Here is a 22,084-nt window from a genome sequence, read left to right as displayed (position 1 = left end):
GTCTTGGAGACTGAAATAGCACAGTGGAGTGGGCATTTGCCTTACTCGTAGTGGGTCCACTCCGTCGCCCCATATGGTCCCCTGAGCCTACCAGGAGTGATTTCTGAGTGCAAAGCTAGGAGTAATCCCTGAGCGATGCCAGGAGTGGCCCCAAAACAAAAACAAACCAGAGAATGAACAAAAAGTTAATAGTCTTTCTCTATAAATCCAATAGAATTTGACTTTCAGAAATTCCTATTTTCAGATCCTCAGCTTCATACATGACATCATTACACTAGAAAACACTGGATGACTATTTATCGGAGGCACTTCAAGTCATCAATTCAGAGACAGGAAGCAGAATGGTGGGTGGAGCCAAGGAAATGGGTGGCGCTGATTGAGTCTAAGCTTTGATTTGAGAGGATAAAACAACAACTATGTGGGAATGATGCTTATAAATAGTTAAATATTATATAAATATAGTAATAATACAGCAGGTTTAGAAAGGTTGTTTGTGAGGCCGGTGAGGTGGCGCTAGAGGTGAGGTGTCTGCCTTGCAAGCGCTATCCAAGGAAGGACCGAGGTTCGATCCCCCAGCGTCCCATATGGTCCCCCAAGCCAGGGGGATTTCTGAGCGCTTAGCCAGAGTAATCCCTGAGCATCAAATGGGTGTGGCCTCAAAAACAAAAAAAAAAAAAAAAAAACAGAACAAAACAAAACAAAACAAAACAAAAAAGAAAGGTTGTTTGTTTGCTGCTGTTTAAGGGGAAAAATAAAGCTGAGAAGCAGAAAACAAAACTGGCAAATATGAAACTAACGGTTGAAAGTGCAATGGAACCAGAGAGACTCCCGATTCTAAGAAACTGTCAACTTGGGCCGGAGATATAGCACAGCAGTAAGGTGTTTGCCTTGCATGCAGAAGGACTGTGGTTTGAATCCTGGCATCCCATATGGTCCCCCAAACCTGCCGGGGGCGATTTCTGAGCGTAGAGCCAGGAGTAGCCCCTGAGCGCTGCCGGGTGTGACCCAAACAAACAAACAAACAAACAAACTGTCAACTTACAAGAACTGACCTCCCAGCATAAAATGAAAAAATCAGGACACATATATGAAACCATCATTTTGGCACACGGCAGAAAGGCAGCACAGAAGGTCAGAGGCCGGAGCAAAGATGGTCAATTCCAAGATGGAGGTGACTGCTTCCAGGGAACAAAGAGCAAAGGCTGAAACAACTGTCCTCTGCAGGACAGCTGGATCTGGGTCCCGGGAATCTCTCTTAGAAGGCGAAAGCCCCACGGCCAGGAACAAACATGGCAACTCCCTGGACTCAGGCAAGGATGGAGAAAGTGAATGAGAACCACATCCTGGTGTGTGAGGCTACATTAGCCCAGGGTGAAGGCCGCTGAGGCACTCAGAAAGTGTCACGGGGGCCAACGACCAAGAGTCAGAGTGACAACTCAGGTGACAGCCTACACAAAGTTGACCACGTCTAAACACACGAAGCAGGAATGACCCATCTCACAAAGAAAAGTTACTAAGTTTACACATCTATAAACTGTATAATGGAAGTAGGGCTAACAGACATTGTAAATCTAGTTTACACGAATGTGATGTGGGGAAATAAAAAGAAAAAATGTTCTTTTTTCTTTTTTTTTGGTTTTTGGGCCACACCCGGCGGTGCTCAGGGGTTCCTCCTGGCTCTCTGCTCAGAAATAGCTCCTGGCAGGCACGGGGGACCCTATGGGACACCGGGATTCGAACCAACCACCTTTGGTCCTGGATCGGCTGCTTGCAAGGCAAACGCCGCTGTGCTCTCTCTCCAGGCCCAGAGAAAACATTCTTACCAGAACAGATTTTAACAGCACAGTAAATGAAATGAAAAAGTAAGGTGGAAGACTAGCAGAGACACTGCAGAAGTCCAGTTTGACCTGGAAGACCAAAGGAACAGAAACTATCCACAAAGGTCAGTCAACTCAGTTTAAATGATCTATGTTTCCGCCCTAAGAAGCTAGAAAGAGGGGCCAGGGAAAGAGCTCCAAGGGCAGGCAGGCCTGCAGGATGTGCAGGGGGCCCTAAGCACTACCAAGACAAGCTCCTCCAGCACTGCTAGGCGTGCTTCCCCCCTCAAAACAAACAAACAAACAAACAAAAACCAGACACACCAAAAACAATGCTAGAAAAATCAAGAATGCTGCTTGTTGTTGGACCAAGTAGGCCACTCAAAAAGTGGACCGCAGGCCTGGATGTGCAAGTCCTAAGTCTGATTCCCAGCAGCACACCACACCAAGAACTCCACAGGCACAAGGAGCTCTTAATGCAGGACTGAGCAATAGCAGTGGTAGGGCATCTGCCTTGCACACAGCTGACCCAGGATGGACCTGGGTTCAATCCCCGATGTCCCATATAGTTCCCTGAGTCAGGAGCAATTTCTGATCACAGAGCCAGGAGTAACCCTGAGCATCAACTAGGTGTGGCCCAAAAACAAAGAAAGAAAGAAAGAAAGAAAGAAAGAAAGAAAGAAAGAAAGAAAGAAAGAAAGAAAGAAAGAAAGAAAGAACTCAGGGGCTGGAGCAATGGCGCAGGGCAGAGGGTGTCTGCGGTGCGCGTACTAGCCTAGGACAGACCGAGGTTCGATCTCACAGCGTCACATATGGTCCACCAAGCCAGGAGCGACTTCTGAGCGTTACCGGGTGTGGCCCAAAAACAAGGAAGGAAGGAAGAAGGAAGGAAGGAAGGAAGGAAGGAAGGAAGGAAGGAAGGAGGGAGGGAGGGAGGGAGGGAGGGAGGGAGGGAGGGAGGGAGGGAGGGAGGGAGGGAGGGAGGGAAAAAAACATTAAACACAAATATTGAGGGCAAAACCATGAGTAAATAAATCTTGAAGCCACTAACCAAGATATGAAAAAGTCCCCAGCCAGGCTCTTTCATACTCCCACAAGAGCACGGAAACCAGTCTGAGAGAGGCAGAGGCAAGTGGATTAATCGCTAAGAAGTCGGGGTGGGGAGGAACCTGGCATTCTGAGCTCCAAATGCGGTGGAGAAGACTTGGTCTTAAAAGTGATACATTTTTGAACAACTAATAATCACGTTAACAGAGCAATCTTGTTTATGAATAAGGAAGTGAGAATCTTAAATAAAATGAAAGCCATTAAAGCAATGCAAGAGATGAAAAACCATGAAACATAGTTCTTTATTTGTTTAAAGAGCCCTGAGTTGGGGCAAGAGCGACAGTGCAGTGGGTAGGGCCACTGCTTGGCACATGGTCGACCTGGGTTAGATCCCTGTTATCCCACGTGGTCCCGAGTCTGTTAGGAGTAATTTCTGAGCGCAGAGCTAGGGAAAAGCCCTGAGCACTGCCAGGTGTGGCCCAAAAACCAAAAAGAAATAAACTACTTAAAAATAAATAAAATAAAGAGCCCCAGGGGAAGAAAAATCTAACCATATTCAAACACTGCCGCAGACTGACTCAAATCTCTGTGGAATACAGGAGGAAAAACAGAAAGTAAGTTAATGGAGTTGAGAGCCACAGAATGAATAAACCAATACATAGCATCACAGGACAAGTGCAATTATGCCCCGTTCTAAACATGACTGGTCCTCAGAAAATCAAACAGGGAATTACTAGATGACCCAGCAATACCGATGCCCACCCTGAGCGTGGTCATGCAGTCTCCGGTGTTCAGCACCCCCAAGTTCAAGCAGCATTCAAGTGGCAAGTTTACCGCGGGCTGGGGCCAGTCTGGCCACTCTCAGCGTCACCATCCCAGCTCCGCTGTGTGTGGCCCTGCCTGAAAAAAATACATACAAGGGCTATAGCACAGCCGTAGTGCATTTGCCTCGCATGTGGCCAACCCAGGACGGACTTGTGTTCGATCCCTGGCATCCAATATGTCCTCTGAACACCAAGCCTGTCAGGAGCGATTTCTGAGTACAGAGCCAGGAGTAACCCCTGAGTTCCACCGAGTGTGGCCTGAAAACAACAACAACAACAACAACAACAACAACAACAGGGCCAGAGAGATTGCATGGAGGTAAAGCATTTGCCTTTCATGCAGAAGGCCGGTGGTTCGAATCCCGGCATCCATATGGTCCCCTGAGCCTTCCAGGAGTGATTTCTGAGCATAGAGCCAGGAGTAACCCCTGAGCACTGCCGGATGTGACCCCCCCAAAAACAACAACAACCCCACCTCACCCCAAAAAAAAAAACAAGAAAAATAATATCCAGGAAGATACACACAACTTTATGACAGTAATGGAGGAAGAGGGAACAAGCGCAAAAGTAAAGGGTCATGTCATTGGTAATCCTGGGATTCTTTTTTTTTTTTTTTGGTTTTTGGTTTTTGGTTTTGGGCCACACCTGGTGATACTCAGGGGTTACTCCTGGCTAAGCACTCAAAAATCGCTCCTGGCAGGGATGAAGGTATAGCACAGCAGTAGGGCCAGTAGGGCATTTGCCTTGCATGCAGAATGACGGTGGTTCGAATCCCGGCATCCCATAGGTTCCCCTGAGCCTGCCAGGGGTGATTTCTGGGCATAGAGCCAGGAGGAACCCATGAGCTCTGCCCAGCGTGACCCAAAAATTAAAAAAAAAATCGCTCCTGGCCTGGGGGACCATATGGGACGCCAGGGGATCAAACTGCAGTCCGTCCTAGGCAGAGACCTTACTGCTTGTGCCACTGCTCCGGCCCCAATCCTGGGATTCTTTAGTTGGTTTTGAGTGTTTGCTCTGAGATTCCTAAGTGTGTGCTTCCTAACTTACATCAATTTTTCAGCAAGTATTAAATATCACATAAAAATAAATCATAGCATGAACATATTTTTATTTTGTACAAAAAAATAATCTAGAGTCCTTATATGCATTTCCCAACAGAGTAATATGAAATGTTAACATGAAATTTCTATGATAAATTTTAGGTAATTATAACTTTTTATTACTCAGGATTTCCCATTTTCAACAACAAGCTTGAGTAATTAAAAACAAAACAAAATGAAAAACAGCCATTTCATGTATATGCATATTTAATTTATATTAAAGGCCTGGAAGATATGTAACAAAGTTAATGAAAGGTTTTGTGGGCAGGATTAGGGTTCATTTTCTTTTGTGTTTATTTGCACTTTCCAAAGTTGTGGCACAAAAACAAACAAAAACCACCAAAAAACCTATTACAGGGGGCCAGAGAGATAGTACAGCGGTAAGGCGTTTGCCTTGCATGCAGCCAGGAGTAACCCCTGAGCAATGCCAGGTGTGACCCAAAAAACAAAACAAAAAAATCCTATTACAGTTCCACAATTCTTTATCCAATTCTCTTAGAATCATTGTTTCACTCGTTTCTAGGCAACAGGGTATATATATTAGGCTTATCTATGAAACCCACCAGGATCTAAAACAATAGCCAATAAGCAGACAAATATTTCTGCAGTGAAGGGCGGAGCCACACGGAGTAGGATAAACAGCATTCCAAATAACTTCACATAACTCAGAGGCTATGCCTAACGCGTGTTTCATCACAAAACGAGTGGAGACTTGACTGGCATCTATCTGTCCCCACTGGTCCAAGTAAGAGAAGTCATGGTTCCAGCACACTGCCCCTTCAGCTCTCAACAGGGAAGAGGGTTCTTGTGTTTATATATATATTTGGTTTTTCGGGCCACACCCGTTTGATGCTCAGGGGTTACTCCTGGATAAGCCCTCAGAAATTGCCCCTGGCTTGGGGGGACTATATGGGACGCAGGGGGGTCAAACCACGGTCCTTCCTTGGCTAGCACTTGCAAGGCAGAAACCTTACCTCTAACGCCACCTCGCCAGCCCCATTGTGTTAATATTTTAATATACTCACAGATAAAGACAGAATTTGTCAGGTGGAGGGGAGAGGAGCCTGGGGCCAAGGCTGGGCAAATGGATGCTTTGGGTGAACAGGAGGCTGAGTTCAACCCTTGGCACCTCAAGACACGGGGGCTGCTCCTCAAACACTCTGGTGGCCCCAATCTGTTGGCTAGAGCACTGAAATATCCAGCAAAACAGAATCTCACTGAACTGGCTAGGAACCCAGAGAACTGCTCAGAAGATTCCCACCTCTCTACCCCTCTCTCTCCCCCCAAAAAGCCTTCCTTCTCTTAAGAAGGCTAAGGACTCTGAGCACGATTCAAAAATCAAGATACTGGGGTGGAAGAGATAGCCTTGAACACAGCCAATCCCAGTACAATCCCTGGGACCACAGAACCAGGGAAGACTAAATCCTACTTACAACCAGGTGTGGCCTCAAAAACCAACAGGGTGGCAGCGATAGAACAGCTGTAGTGCATTTGCCTTGCACGCTGCCAACCCAGGTTCGATTTCTGAGCTCAGAACCAAGAGTAACCCCTGAGCGCCACCACCGGGTGTGGCCCAAAAATCAACCCCCCACCAAAAAAACCACCACCAACTACTACTACAAGAAGATGCTAATGAAAAGGTGTCAAACAATTTTTCTAAATAATAATGCAATCAAAATCCCAACACAGGAAAATTGGAAAATATTTACTATTAGATATTCACTATTTAATAATTGAAAATATTTACCAGGAGTAAAGCAATAGGCCCAAATTCACTCCTTCCCTCCTGGTAATCCAAGAACCGGGGGGGACCAAGTCTACATCATTCAACACCCAAACCCAAGGGCCGCTCCCAATGCTCTTTCTCTGCCAGCTGCCTCAAGACCTTTGCTGGCACGTGCCCCGGGCTCAGATGATGCCATCCATCCCCAGAAGGTGATGGGTGATGCTTTAAGTTACTGCACTGCCACCCCAACGGCCATTTGTGAATGACCGAAATTGGATCTACAACTGGATTCTCTGAACAACGCACTCAATGTATCCGAGTGGCCCAGAACAGACCCAGCAGAGCAGATCCTGGCCTTGAGGACAGCGAGCTGGGAGCACTGCTCGGAGCATTGGCACAGGTCCTCAGAGGGGGTTTCCTCTACTCTGGCGCCTAGGTTACAAAGAACAGCAGGGCCATGGGTTGGTCTGTAGGACACAGGTCAGTCCCTGCGTGTAGGAAGGGTGCAGAACACTCCAGAACAATTATGAAAGACGACTTGAAGGACGCCCACCTGGGACGACTGCCAAAGACTATGCACGCTACCGGTTCCAACAGATTTCAACCATTAGGAACCAGAGGACCCAATATCCTTCGGGATACTTCCTTCTGCTAACTTTTCCAAAGAAAAAGAAGAAAGACACCAGACAGACAGTTATAAGTCCAGTTTGTTCAATCCCCGGGGCATTCTCATCATAAAACCAAAACTAAACATCTCAGAATTTATGGAGTTTGCCTCTTCAGACCCTCTTAAGAAAAAGAGGCAATACAGACACTGGAACTGATTGTGTTTTTTCCTAAAGAAACACAAATAGGAGCCGGCGAGGTGGCGCTAGAGGTAAGGTGTCTGTCTTGCAAGGGCTAGCCAAGGAAGGACCGCGGTTCGATCCCCGGCGTCCCATATGGTCCCCCCAAGCCAGGGGCGATTTCTGAGCGCTTAGGCAGGAGTAACCCCTGAGCATCAAACGGGTGTGGCCCGAAACCCCCCCCCCCCAAAAAAGAAAAGAAACACAAATAAATCAGCATAAGATGAGCTGATATGACTTAGATAAATTACAGAGAACCAGAAATGCAGCTAGTCTGAATCCAGAAGATTTTGGACTAAAAAAAAGGAGAGAAAAATATTTTGCTAGCGATTTTTGTATTTTTGAATCAAGTGTCCCAAATACTTGTATATACCAGGTTAAACAAATAAGTATTAAATGGAATCTCACCTATTTTACTTTTCAATGTGGCGGTGAGGATATGAGGAAAGTTTAAATCGACTCACATCTATTCTTAAGGTTTAGCGCTGCCCCGTAGAGGGTCTTACTGGATATACAACTAGTTCCTCCCTCCAGTGCTTACCTTCCTGCCATGAAGAGACAGGCTGACCGACCCTCCAAACTGTCCCTGCTGGTGTGTTTCCTATGCCCAGATTTAAAAAAAGAAAAACCCCCTGTCGTTTGGTCAGTCACATCATTCACTGATGAAAGAAAAATGACCTGAGGTGGATTTCTCCCCTAAATTATTCCACAATACAAAAGAAATAAGGAGTTCCGAAAGGAAAGGAAAGGAAAGGAAAGGAAAGGAAAGGAAAGGAAAGGAAAGGAAAGGAAAGGAAAGGAAAGGAAAGGAAAGGAAAGGAAAGGAAAGGAAAGGAAAGGAAAGGAAAGGAAAGGAAAGGAAAGGACAGGAAAGGAAAGGAAAGGAAAGGAAAGGAAAGGAAAGGAAAGGAAAGGAAAGGAAAGGAAAGGAAAGGAAAGGAAAGGAAAGGAAAAGGAAAGGAAAGGAAAAGGAAAGGAAACAAGGAGTAGCCTGATGAAAAATGTGTAAGCCAAAAAGGTCATATATTGTCCTCTTTGAGGAGGAGGGGAATTTTGGGCACACCCAGTAGTGCTTTGTGGTTACTGCTAGCTCTGGACTCAGAAATCGCTCCTGGCAGGCTCAGGGGGCCCCATGGGATGCCTAAGATCAAAACCAGGTCCATCCTGGGTCAGTCGCGTGCAAGGCAAACCGCTACTGCTGTGCTTTCTGGCCCCCATAAATTTTCTTAACGCTAGATTTTTAGACAGGTTCAAAAACTTCTAACAAAGTAAAGCATTCTTTCTTCTTTTTTGGGGGGAGGGGGCCACACCCTGTGACACTCAGGGGTTACTCCTGGCTATGTGCTCAGAAATAGCTCCTGGCTTAGGGGACCATATGGGGCGCTGGGGGATCAAACCACAGTCCATCCTAGGCTAGCGCCGGCAAGTCAGACACCTTACAGCTTGCACCACGCTCTGGCCCCACACTCTTTCTTCCTATATAAGCCTATATATCGCACTCACATGCTCACTCACACACATCCAGATGCACCAACTTTACACCTACTGACTGGGCTGGCCTTCATAAAAGAAAAGGTGGGCAATGATCACTGTTGATGATGACGTGGAGAATAAGAACTCTCCTTCTGTGCCGGCAGAAATGTAAAATGGAACTGCTATTGAGGAAAACCAGGTGGCAGCTCCTCACAATGCCAACAATGAGAAACCTCCTGACCCTGCAATTCCATGCCCAAGTGGACAGATACCCAAGAGATCGAAAACCCACATCTGCACAAAAATCGGGACAACGTTCAAAGCAGGGACAATCATTCATAGCAGCCAAAAAGTGGAATCAATGGAAATGTTCAACAACAGACTCTGGGCAAGTAAAATTATGTGATACGCACATAGAAGAGAACAGTATGCAGGGCCGGAGCAGTAGCACAGCGGTAGAGCTTTTGCCTTGCACACGGCCAACCCAGGCTCAATCCCTGGCATCCCACATGGTCCCCCCCAAGCCTGCCAGGAGCAATTTCTGAGCACAGAGCTAGGAGTATACCCTGAGCACCTCTGGATGTGGCTCTCCCCCCCCCCCCCAAAAAAAAAACAGAATAGATTAGAATATAGTATTAGCGAAAGAAAAGGGATGAAGCTCTGTCTAACACATGCACCCACAAGATGAACCTCGAAGAGACTGTGCTAAGTGAATGAACACACACACACACACACACACACACACACACAAAGTCTAGCATTCCATTTATGTGAAAAGGGCAAATGCATAGAAACTGAAAGTACAACAATGGCTGTCGGGCCAAGAAGCAAACCAGGGAGCGACTGCTGGTGGGTAGCTTCTTTGGCCATCATTGCTTTTTCCACGTTGGGGAAACGGTTCCAAGTTTGTTACTACACTCCAAACCGAAGGCCTGGTACCAGAGACAGGCCAGTGGCTAAGGAACTGCCTTCCATGTGGCCAACCTGAGATCGATCCTGAGCAAATCTGGTCTCCTGAGCCGAGATCCCGGAGCACAGTGCCAGGAGGAAGCCCCGGCATCGCCACGTCTGACCCAGAGAAACGAGCCATCACCACCTCCACCTCACAGGACTGCACACTTAAAATGAATCAATAGTAGGGTATGTGAATCACATCTCAAAAGCCAGAGGGCTACAGAAAGGCCACTGGGTGAGCAAAGCCTTCCTAGGAAGCGCTTTGTTTCAAGGAGGCTGGAAATACTAGTAGCTAGCTGCCAGCCACGGGTGGAAAACTCCAGTCTGCTCCTCGGCCGGTGCTCTTGCAGCTCCTTCCGCTGACGGTCAAAGACCTACCAGTCTTGTGGCTTCTTGGGAGTCCACCCAAAGACCTGTATGCAAGTGGCAGTGGCCATTCCAACCCGGAACCCTCTCTGCGCCTCCTAGGCTTGCCAAGAATCACAGCCCCTCAGCCCCGCCCCTCCCCAAGCCACCTCTCGGGCCACTCAAGCTCAGACCCCAATATGAACACCGCTGAAGAGATCTGAGGAAGACAATTCTTCACAGCCGAGCACCCACATCGGCTCATTTCAGCAGCTCCCCAGGTGATGTTCTGTCTAGCTGGATTTGACTATTATAGCAACAGCGAATACAGTAACTAATTTTCCAACGGTATTTTGAGAAGCTGCAAAAATTAAGTAAAAGGGGGGGGGGGCGGACAGAGAGATATAGTACAGGGGCCAAGATGTGTGCAAAGGCATGTACCTGAGCCGCATGGTCCCCTGAGCACTGCCAGGAGCTAAGCCCTAAGCACAAGCCCACATAGCCCCAAACAAACAAAATGAAGTGATTAACAAGGGAGGTCCAGCATGACACCTTGAATAGGTCCATTTACTCAGTACCAAATCACCGAGTATACCAAACATGCTATTTGATACCCGGCCCTTTCCATTTCAGCTGGAGGCTCACGGCGATTTACAAAATCATACATACTTGTCCAGAGGACTTTATTAAGGAGGTTAATTTAAAAATCAAACACAGAGGGCCCGGAGAGAGAGCACAGCGGCGTTTGCCTTGCAAGCAGCAGATCCAGGACCAAAGGGAGTTGGTTCGAATCCCGGTGTCCCACATGGTCCCCCGTGCCTGCCAGGAGCTATTTCTGAGCAGACAGCCAGGAGTAACCCCTGAGCACCGCTGGGTGTGGCCCAAAAAGCAAAAAAAAAAAACAAAACAAAACAAAACCCACAGGTTAACCCTCATTTTAACATACTGCACATCAAGTTATTGAGGATAAAGACGGAAAAAACAGTACCCGTTTCATCAACATTTTACAAGGAAACGGACAAGAAAATAACTGATTAAGTGCAGTGTATTAAGGAAACACAAAGAGGGGCTGGAGCGAGCGGTGGCGCAAGCGGTAAGGCATCTCTGCCTTGCCTGTGCTAGCCCAGGATGGACGGCGGCTCGATCCCCCGGCATCCCATATGGTCCCCCAAGCCAGGAGTAGCTGTCACCGGGTATAAACCACAAAGAAAGGCCACTTAGGAACAAAAATGGCAAATAAAAAACTCATCTATGTTCTTTTTGGGGTCATACCCAGTCATACTCAGAGGTTACTCATGGCTCTGCACTCAGGAATCACTCCTGCTAGGCTTCAGGGGGCCATGTGAGATGCTGGGGATTGAACCCAGGTCGAGTGTGTGCCCGGCATGCACCCTACCCGCTCTTGCTCCTGCTCCAGACACGCTCTTTTCAAAGTCAAAAGCACTTGAGACAAGAAAGTCCATTCGGGGCTGGAGAGATAGCATGGAGGTAAAGCGTTTGCCTTTCATGCAAGAGGTCATCGGTTCGAATCCCAGCGTCCCATATGGTCCCCTGTGCCTGCCAGGAGCAATTTCTGAGCATGGAGCCAGGAGTAACCCCTGAGCACTGCCGGGTGTGACCCAAAAACCACAAAAAAAAAAAAAAAAGTCCATTCAATGGAACACCTGCTTTGCATGAAGTCTCTGGGTTAGTTCCCCCGCACCACTAAAACCAATGAATTAGTTGACAGACTTACGGAGAGTCAAATGTTCCAAGAGGCCAGAGCAACAGAACAGCGGCTAAGGCATTTGCTGGGCATGTAGTCAGCCTGGGTCCAATCCCTGGCGCACACCCCCCTTACTCTCAAAGCCCACCAGGAGTCAACAGTACCGCAGGTGTGGCCCCCAAACCAAAATAAAACAAAACAGGACCCAAGATTCCTGTTGTGATTCCCAAACCAGATGCTCTCGAGTCAAAGCCGACGGAGAGGCCAGCAGTGTGCGGTCACCCAAATGGACATCTGATCCTCCCGAAGGATCCTCCACCCAGGTCCTCCTTCTTAGCTCCTGCTAAGTTTGCCTGTTTCTTTTTGGGCCACCCCCGGCAGAGCTCAGGGGCTACTCCTGGCTCTGCGCTTAGATGGCAGGCTGGGGGACCATATGGGATGCCGGGGATTGAACCCGGATCCATCCCGGGTCAGCCGCATGCAAGGCAAAGGCCCTACCGCTGTGCTACGACTCCGGCCCCTAAGTTTAAGTTTGAAGCCCAGAGCGGGGTTTGCAAAGCTGGGGCTCCCTGCACCTCTGCTACCCGATGATGCTAGCTGGGTCCTCCCGTGAGCAGTGACTGACTGTTTCACATCTGGTCCCCCTGCTTGAAGCTCACCACGTTTGCCTGCATCTCTAAGCTCCACCTTGGCTCAGATCGCCACCCAGGCAGACCTCGAGCACTTGTCCTTCTGGGGAGCCTCCTTTCTCCGAGTCGGCTGGCACCTCTCTCCGTGGCCTTCAGAGCACCCACCGTCTCTCTGAAAACACCACCAACCCTTTCACCAGGGCACGGCACCCAAAGTCCTAACCCTCGGGACTTCTGGTTTACCCCATTCCAATTAACAGAGCTGTTTAGTTCTGACCTACGACGGAGGAATTTATGAAATCTTAAATATCCACAAACAGGGCCAAACGCTTCTCGAAACTGCCCTTTCTCAAGGATAACTATTCAAGCAATGAGTTACAAGGGAAAAAGCTCTTTAGAAACGAAAAACATAAAGATGATGACAAACAAGTTCTATTTTTATATTTTCTTTCTCTTTTGTGCCACTATTTCTGAAACTCCTATTCTTGAAATAGTGGAGCAAGAGAAAGAACTTCTCATCTTAGAGGAAATTTCCTGCAAATAGTTTCCTTTACTTTTATTGCTGAATGTCCCTCCTAAAACTGTATCCGCACTCAGGAATCACTCCGGCGGGCTCTAGAGACAGTGGCTCCGGCCGCCATGGAAGGCTGAAGGGAAACATTTTCAAAGGACTTGGGGCTCTTGAACCCTCTTTCTGTATCACATGTGTCTCCTACCTTTCACAAACAACTACAGACAACTGCTACCAACTTATTACACTTTATCTCCCAACAGCCACTTGTTATACACCTGTTGTCTTGTTTCAAGTGTTATTTCGGGGCCGCAGTGATAGTACAGCAGGAAGGACACTTACCTTATTGCACGTGGCCACCCCAGGTTCCATCCCCAACACCCCAAATGGTCCGTGTCCCGTCCCCCCCCCCCGCCCCAGTATCACCAGGAGTCATCCCTGAGCATCACCAAGGTGGCCCCAAACCCCCCCATCAATTAATTAAATCAAAAAGCATAAGGATAGGAAGAGATAGCTCAACAGACTGAACACCTTGGAGTCCCAGGTTCAATCTTCCCACACCGTGTGGTTCTCAAGTCCCACCAGGAGTGACCTCCTACCCGCCCCCATCAGCACAAGGCTAGGAGTAGCCCTGAGCTCTGTCAAGTACGACCCCGAAAAGCAAAGACAAGTAGGGCTGGCATGGTGAGAACACAGCATACAGCAGGTAGGGTGCTTGCCTTGCATGCAATTGAGCCGGTTCAATCCCTGGCACCCAAAACGGTCCTCCCAAACCTCTAGGAGTGATTCCTGAGTGCAGAGCCAGGAATAAGCCCTGAGCACCGCCAGATGTGGCCCCAAAATCAAATAAATAAAGTAAAATATAATGAAAATCTGAACACTTCCTATATGTAAGAATTTCTTGTTCCGTGAAATTCGTGACTCTGATTCCATCCCGGGAGAGCTCACGGTCAGGGTAGAGACAGCTGCGTGAACACATTCAATATGCACTGCCACAGGAGAGGAGCAGGTAAAAACGATTCCCGTTACCAGAAGACAGCTTCTCTGGGACGAAAGCAAAGGCCTAGAAGGAGTGGAGAGCACATCTGCCATACCTTGAAACACACACAGATTCAAGGATCTGGAAAAGCAATCGACCAGGTTTACAAGTCAGTGCAAGTAAAAAGGCAAACAGTAACCCAAATTGACTTAAAATTTTTTGTTGGTTTTTGGGCCACACCCAACAGCACTCAGGGGTTCCTCCTGAAAGGCTCGGAGGACCCTATGTGATGTCGGAGATTAACCCCGAGTCCATCTCGGGTTGTCTGCGTGCTAGGCAAACGCCCTACTGCTGTGCTCTCGCTCCAGCCCTGGCTTCAACAGCTTTAAGAAAATGTAAGAACGTAGAAGTACAACTTCTGAAAAGTAGAAAGTTACTCCATAGGTCAATTAAAAAAGAAGTGAAAAAAAAAAAAAAAAAAAGAAGTGAAAAGGGCCCGGAGAGATAGCACAGCGGTGTTTGCTTGCAAGCAGCCGATCCAAGACCTAAGGTGGTTGGTTCGAATCCCGGTGTCCCATATGGTCCCCCGTGCTTGCCACGAGCTATTTCCGAGCAGACAGCCAGGAGTAACCCCTGAGCACTGCCGGGTGTGGCCCAAAAAAAAAAAAAAAAAAAAAAAAAGAAGTGAAAAAGCCCTAGGACATATAAATGCCATAGTCTGAACTAATACAAAATGGCCAACTCCCTGCAAAGAACTATAAGTAATGCCAGGCATTTGTTTTCTAAGTTCTCCCAACTCCTATGATTCAACAACAAACAAACAAACAAATCTTCTGAACTTCTAGTGTAAAAAAGACTCCAAGATCCTATCTCCTCCCAGCCTTAGACTAAAATCCACTCCCTTACTGGCAGGAGAGCAAAGACCAAAAAAAAACAAAAGCCCCTTATAATGCCTCCACTCAGCCCTCTCTCCTTTACTCACAGCGCCTCTCCAGACAAATGGCCGGCCCCCAAAGGCGCTTTATTTTTCCCTTACCCATCCCTAATTTGGCTTTCATCCTCACAACTCTCATCTTTATTAGTGTCCTTTCAACAGCGACTTCCTTTGCAGACTCAAAGGTCTGGGATTTTTCATTCTCTTTGAACTCCTGGACCTTTCTTTACCCCAACACTGCACTGCGCTAATTGTCCTACCTCTGGGGGTGGAGCCCTCTTCCCTGCTTTCTCAAGTTGGAGTTTCCCAAGGCTCCACCTGACATTCATTACCTCTCTCCTCTGGTCGGCTAACTTTGTCTCAAGTTTGCTGCTGAAGCTGGCCCAGCTGGGTGGAGGCCCAGGAGCCCTGTGAATAAGCAAATACTATCGTGACAGACACGGTGTCAGTGAGTTTCTCTTTCAAAAAAAAAGAGAAAAGGACACAAAATACAGTCAGATAAGATCACAACAGACCCGATGGTACACAACACTCTGGAAGAAGTGACTTCTGTTAACGCTATAGACCTGCTGTCTTTTTCATCCTCAGTTCAGCATTTTCTGCAAACATCAGACCAAAAAAAAAAAAAAAAAAAAAAAAAAAGGTCCACTATCAAGCCAACTTAGCGCCTCAATCAATAGCAATCTTTTGATTTTTAAGGTACAGAGGAGCCCTTTGTTCATTTCTTCATTTGTTCAATAAATATCTTCCAACCACCTACTAATCTATGGTATAACATGGACAACTAAGAATCAGCCCTCGTGTAACTCAGGCTTAGTAATCGTCTCTCTCCAGCCTCAGAAGGACCCGCAAGACCAGGCTTCGAAGAACTGAGGACAGTCTTTAGTCTTGATTCCGAGACCACAAACACCCAGAAGTCTGACGCGGAGAACTGGCTTGTGGCACCTCGGTCTGCTGGCTGGTCATTTCAAAAAGAGGCTCGCTGACAAAGAAGGGAGGGAACCGGGTTGAAGGCAAATAAGGACTCGGGCAAAAAGGCTTGGCTTGGGCCAAGGAGACAGCACAGCAGATAAGGCACCTGCCTGGCACCCAAGACTGGGGGATTCAATCCCAAGCCCCAAATATGGCGCCAGGTGTGGCCCAAAACCAAAAACAGCAACAGAAAGGGAAAAAAAGAAAGACTTGGCTCTTAAAATAGTGACTGGCAGTGAGATTCAATGTCAGGGTTTTGTTGTCAAAACATAAAGTCTTAGACCAGAAGAAAACTGGGGTGACTCCCAGAGGGGAAGGGCAGGATGAAGGCATTGAGGAGAAGCCTGCAGGCAGACATAGGACGTTAAACTCCATCCTTGAATTCTCTAAACGGGAGCCAGTAAGAAATCTATGAGGGGAGGGAGGGACTTAAAATTCATTTCAAAGCATTTCTGAGCCATAGTATTTTCTCATTATGTATATTATTAGTGTCAGTGAATACTTTTAGTATGTGGAACCCAGTACTCTTTTTGGCTGGGGGTTTGGTCCACAATCGGCAGTGCTCAGGGGACCATATTGGTGCTGGGGATCAAACCCAGAATGACCATGTGCAAGACACCCATTGGCTTTGCTATCACTTCATCCTCAAATACCCTTTTTTTTTTTTGGTCTTTGGGCCACACCCAGCGGAACTCAAGAATCACTCCTGGTAGGCTCAGGGAACCAAATGGGATACCAGGAATCAAACCCTGGTTGGCTGTGTGCAAGACACTCTACCCACTGTGCTATCGCTCTGGCCTCCATCAATCTCTCTCTCTCTCTCTCTCTCTCTCTCTCTCTCTCTCTCTCTCTCTCTCTCTCTCTCTCTCTCTCTCTCTCTCTCTCTTACCCACAGTCACTACTTTCAGAGTTAGGTAATTTCTTTTTTTTTCTTTTTTTTTTTGGTTAGGTAATTTTTTATGCTAAAATTTCATGCACAAATGTGAAAACACTCATATTAAGTAATTTAAAAACTAATGGGGCTGGAAAGATAGCACGGAGGTAGGGCATTTGCCTTGCATGCAGAAGGACGGTGATTCAAATCCCTGCATTCCATGTGCCCCCCCCCCCCCGAGCCTGCCAGGAGCGATTTCTGAGCATAGAGCAGAGCCAGGAGGAACCCGAGCACTGCTGGATGTGACCCAAAAACAAGAAGAAAAAAATTAAGATGGGGGCTGGACAGATATAGAAGCGTTGATAGGGCGCTTGCCTTTGTATGCCAGGTTTGATCCCCAGCATCCCCTATGGTCCTCCCCAAACCTGCCAGGAGCAATTCCTAAGCACAGAAGCAGGAGTCGTCCCTGAGCACCACCAGGTGTGGCCCCAAACCAAAATTAATAAATAAACAGCAAGCTGATCAAAACCGTCAACTCTGAGCCCTTTCGCCATTTACCTCAGGCAAGTTAATGCTCCGGGGCTGCTTCCTGACTTAGCAATGTTGCTAACACTCTTACGCGAGTGGAAAAAACACAGTAACTGGTACTACTTTGGTTGACTCATTTAAAAGAAACTCACATGGAAGTAACTGCTTCCCGCCCCACGTGGCCCCATTAAAGGTTCGAGTTCAGGTCTATCTCCCCTCGACTCCCACCAGGAAACAACTTTGGGTCGGAGAGACCAGCCAAAGGGTGGATGGACTGGGCCTGCTTCGTGTGCTGATTTCATGCGCCGCACGGCCACCCTACGGTCCCTCACGCACAAGAATTATTAAGAGCCATAATAAGCCTGACGCCCTGAATTCACTGCTCGTACCACATGGATGGGCCCTGTGCAGAGCACTGAGCCAGGCTCACGCCTGCCCTGAGGGGCAGCACTGCTAGGCATGACCCTGCCCAGTCATTTCCGCCCCTTTGCAGGGTGACCCCTTTGAAAAACAAAATCGTGGGCCGGAAAGGAGCAATAGCACAGCAGGGAGTCAGTCTGCCTGTGCCCAGCCAACCAGGGTTGGATCCCTGGCATCCCACAGGGTCTCCCAAGCCTGCCAGGAGTGATTTCTGAGCACAGAGCCAGGAATCACCCCTGAGCTGAGCGCTGCTTTGGGCGTGGCCCCAAACAAACAATAAAAGACTCACTTCTTATAGCCTTTATGGCAAAACTTTGCTCGTAAGGTTACATTAAGCAAGGTGTTTTCCGCAAATTAGTAAAAGCCTCGTCTGTACCTTCAACTTGTTTTCACAAGTAACCTTTAACTTCCTTGGTGTCTATAGGTTAAAAAGTGTGTGTGTGTGTGTGTGTGTGTGTGTGTGTGTGTGTATGTGTGTAGGTGGAATCTCGTGGTTAAAACATGCTGAGGACTACCCATAGTTTTAATTTCTGTCAATAGTTCTCACTGAAACTTTATTAAAAGGTCATTCCTCACTCTGAACACTGGCTCACCTAGAAATGTTATTTTGTTTGTTTGTTTGTTGGGACAGCTGGTGACGCTCAGGGGCCACTTCTCGCTATGTGCTCAGAAATCGCTCCTGGCTTGGGGGACCATATGGAATGCCTGAGGATGAAACCCAGGTCCGTCCTAGGCTAGCACTGGCAAGGCAGACGCCTTACTGCTCTGCGCCACTGCTCTAGCCCTCACATAGAAATGTTTTATGCGTGCATACACACACACACACACACACACACACACACACACACACACACACACATATACTCTTCTCATATATACACTAATTGCAAACATTCCTCTATCTGAGCTTCCCCTTAATGTCCTTCCGCTAAAATATGAACCACCCCACAAATCTACACAAGATAGTTATTCACTATTTACTAAGGGAGAATCACGGGCAAGAAAACTTGCGAGGCAGCGTGATTCATAAAAAAACTAACATTCAAATCCGTCTACAATCTTGTGAAGACTCAGTATTCACACAGGGCAAGGAGCGACGCAGACAGACCCGGAAACTTTCAAAATTAAGGGCACTTGCACCTGGGGGACAGAGTGGGGTTTGTGTGTCTGGGGAGGGAGATGGTAAGCAAACAAAAACCAGAAACCAAAGAACAGCGAAAATGTTTGTGTAAAATTTGCTGGGGTCTTGTTTTAGTGCTTTATTATGAAAAAGTTCAAACACAAAAGAATACACAGTAAAAATAACGAACCGCACGGGTTTGTCACTAAACTCTAGCAATGGCCAAGCACGGCCAATCTTGTTTTAGAGCTTCATGCCTGGCATGAAAAGCCTAAAAGAAACTATTTTTAGACGGTTTCTGTTTTCTCACTGACCCCACCCTCCGAGAAATCTATACAGCCACATTTATCTCCATAAGATTGATTTTCCTAAAGGCCACATACAAATAAAGTACAAATCTATTTTTTATTCAACTCCAAAGAAATGGTGACACGGTATTAAAAGTAACAGAGCACACCAAACTCCACTTACATAGACTTATGGAATCCCTTTCCATTTTTGTATCTTACTGCGTTGAATAAAATAATGAGAACTCGGGGCCGGGCGGTGGCGCTGGAGGTAAGGTGCCTGCCTTACCTGCGCTAGCCTAGGAGACGGACCGCGGTTTGATCCCCCGGCGTCTCATATGGTCTCCCCAAGCCAGGAGCGACTTCTGAGCGCATAGCCAGGAGTAACCCCTGAGCGTCACCGGGTGTGGCCCAAAAAACCAAAAAAAAAAAAAAAAAAAAAAAAAATAATGAGAACTCTCATGTCCAAGAAAATGTCACAGGTGAAGCATCTTGGACATGATCAGTAGGCCTCCTGGGCTGGTATCCTATAAAATCATGAAAGATCCACATCCTGGGCCCGAAGAGATGGCTCAACGGCGTTTGCCTTGCAAGCAGCCGATCCAGGACCTAAGGTGGTTGGTTCGAATCCCGGTGTCCCATAGGGTCCCCCGTGCCTGCCAGGAGCTATTTCTTTTTTTTTTTTTTTTTTTTTTTTTTTTTTTTTTTTTTTTTTTTGTGGTTTTTGGGTCACACCCGGCAGTGCTCAGGGGTTACTCCTGGCTCCATGCTCAGAAATTGCTCCTGGCAGGCACGGGGGACCATATGGGACGCTGGGATTCGAACCGATGACCTCTTGCATGAAAGGCAAACGCCTTACCTCCATGCTATCTCTCCAGCCCCCCAGGAGCTATTTCTGAGCAGACAGCCAGGAGTAACCCCGGAGCTTCAACGGGTGTGGCCCAAAACAAAACAAAACAAAACAAAACAAACAAAAACGAAAGATCCACTTCCAGAATTTGATGATGAAACAAGTGGTACCTTTGATGCTACTCAGCTAGCTTTCCTACTGGCGTTCAGGAATAGAAGAACTAAGAAGCCATCTCAGTTTCCCTGCACAGTCCCTTCAGGTGGTCTAAGCGCTTTCCCCAGATCAACACAGGATCAAGGGGCCGTAGGGCGGTTGCCTTGCATGCAGCTGACCTGGGACAGACCCAGGATAAAGGGGCCGTGGGGTGTTTGCCTTGCATGCAGCTGACCTGGGACAGGCCCGGGTTTGATTCCAGGCATCCCATAAGGTTCCCGAGCCTGCCAAGAGTGATGTCTGAGTGCAGAGCCGGGAAGAACCCCTGAGCGAGCGCTGCTGGGCGAGGCCCAAAAACCAAAAAAAAAAAAATCAAAACAGGATAAAGGTGAGGAAGTAATAAGCATTTTGATTTCAAAGAGCTTGTGAAGTAAATAAGAGAGCTTGAGGGTGAAGGGAATAATTTTGCAGAATGCACCTTGGAAAGCGGGTTCTCTGACACCAACAGAGGGAGGGAGTGCGTGTGGCCACCCCGGGCAGTAACTGGCATCTCATCTCTCTCCCACATCCTTTGGCTGCGGCCAATGTTCTAGCTATCCTTATCGCCCAGGCACTGGAGATACCAAAGGCCCCGAGGGCATCCTCGAGCCTGTACTCGTCCGTCCTTAGGGTCCCCCGAGAGCACCAGCCCCTGTGGTCTTCCTAAACCAGCTCGGTTTACACACCCCAGAGAGACACCGTCAGCCCCAAGCACCGCTCGCCAAGACTCGCAATCCTTCTCGAGCGCGATTTGCTTTCACTCTGCGTCCTCCTCTTCTTGACCAGTGCACAGACACCACTGAGGCTCCCCTCTGACTCTCTTCCATCACCAACCGCCTTGGCCTATGTGGAGACACAAGGGGTTACCACCGTCCACGCCTCAGAGCGGCGAGAACCTAAGTGCCGGAAGAAAGACCAGACCCGGTCCTGGGCTGTCTGTCACCTGAGGCCGCGAGCACTTTGCACTGAGAAGGGGCTCCGGTGAGTGGACGGCTTCCGACGGGCAACACCCGCACCCGCCCCACACACAAACGCCCAGCCTCGGATACGAGGGGAGCCGTCGTGTCGTGTCCTGCGGTGCTCGCGTGGGCCCGACGCCTGCGTTAGGCCGCGCGCTCTCCGCTCGGCCCAGGCAGGCAGGGACGGGCAGTCCGTCCACCCGCAGCGCCGGACTGCACAGCCCGCTGTCTCCCCGCCCCGCCCCGCCCCGGCAGCGTCGGCCAAGCGGCGTCCAGCGGCCGCTCGTCCCGCGGGAGGCGCGTCAGTCGGTCGCGCGCCGGCCCCGCCGGTGGACCAGCCGCTCAGGGGCCCGGAGGGGCCGTCAACGCCGCGTCCGAGGCCGCCGCGCTGTCCGCCCGTGCGTCCCGTCCCGCAGAGGGGTCAAGCCGACCCGCCCTGCGAGGACGCGCGCGCCTCCGCGAGGCGATCGCCCCCCGGGCCCGGCTCCCGCTGCGGCCCGGCGCCGGCCTCTGCAGCGGCGGCTCATCCCGGGCCCGGCCCGGCCCGGCCCGGCCCGTCCGCCGCCTCCCTCCTTCCCGGCCCGGCTCACCACGAGTAGGTCTGCTCGGCCATGGCTGCGCGGCCGGGCCGGGCGGCGCTGCTGGGCTCGACTCGACGCGACTCGACTCGGCTGGCTCCGCTGGGCTGGCTCGGCTCCTCCCCGCCGGGCTCCGGTGCGCGCCCGCCCGCCCGCCCGTCCGTCCGTCCTCGGGGGGTCGCGCGCTCGCCTCGTCCGCGCTCCCTCGCTCGCTCGCTCGCTCGCTCCCCGCCTCCGCCTCCGCCTTCCCCGCCTCCTCGTCAGCCCGCGCGGCGGCGGCGGCTCCGCGGCGGCTCCGAGCCCAACATGGCGGCGGCGCGAGGCGACGGCGAGGCGACGGCGAGGGCGAGGGCGAGGCCGGCCGGGCGGGCGCTCACGGGCGGCGGCCCCCGGGCGTCATGGCGGGCGGCTCGGC

General features: G+C 49.2%; 1 protein-coding gene across 1 annotated transcript in view; it reads right to left on the bottom strand.

Moving 5' to 3' along the window:
* The window catches only part of SPPL3 (signal peptide peptidase like 3), an 83,127-nt gene extending 61,394 nt beyond the window's left edge, over positions 1-21,733 (bottom strand). Inside the window, 1 exon segment of the mRNA XM_049767836.1 lies at positions 21,682-21,733. Coding sequence (XP_049623793.1) covers positions 21,682-21,704 — 23 coding nt within the window. The 5' untranslated portion in view covers positions 21,705-21,733.
* Positions 21,734-22,084: the final 351 nt, after the last annotated feature.

This window comes from Suncus etruscus, chromosome 2 (genome assembly GCF_024139225.1).
Source record: "Suncus etruscus isolate mSunEtr1 chromosome 2, mSunEtr1.pri.cur, whole genome shotgun sequence".
NCBI classification, from domain to species: Eukaryota; Metazoa; Chordata; class Mammalia; order Eulipotyphla; family Soricidae; genus Suncus; species Suncus etruscus.
This window is presented reverse-complemented; position numbering and strand designations above follow the sequence as displayed.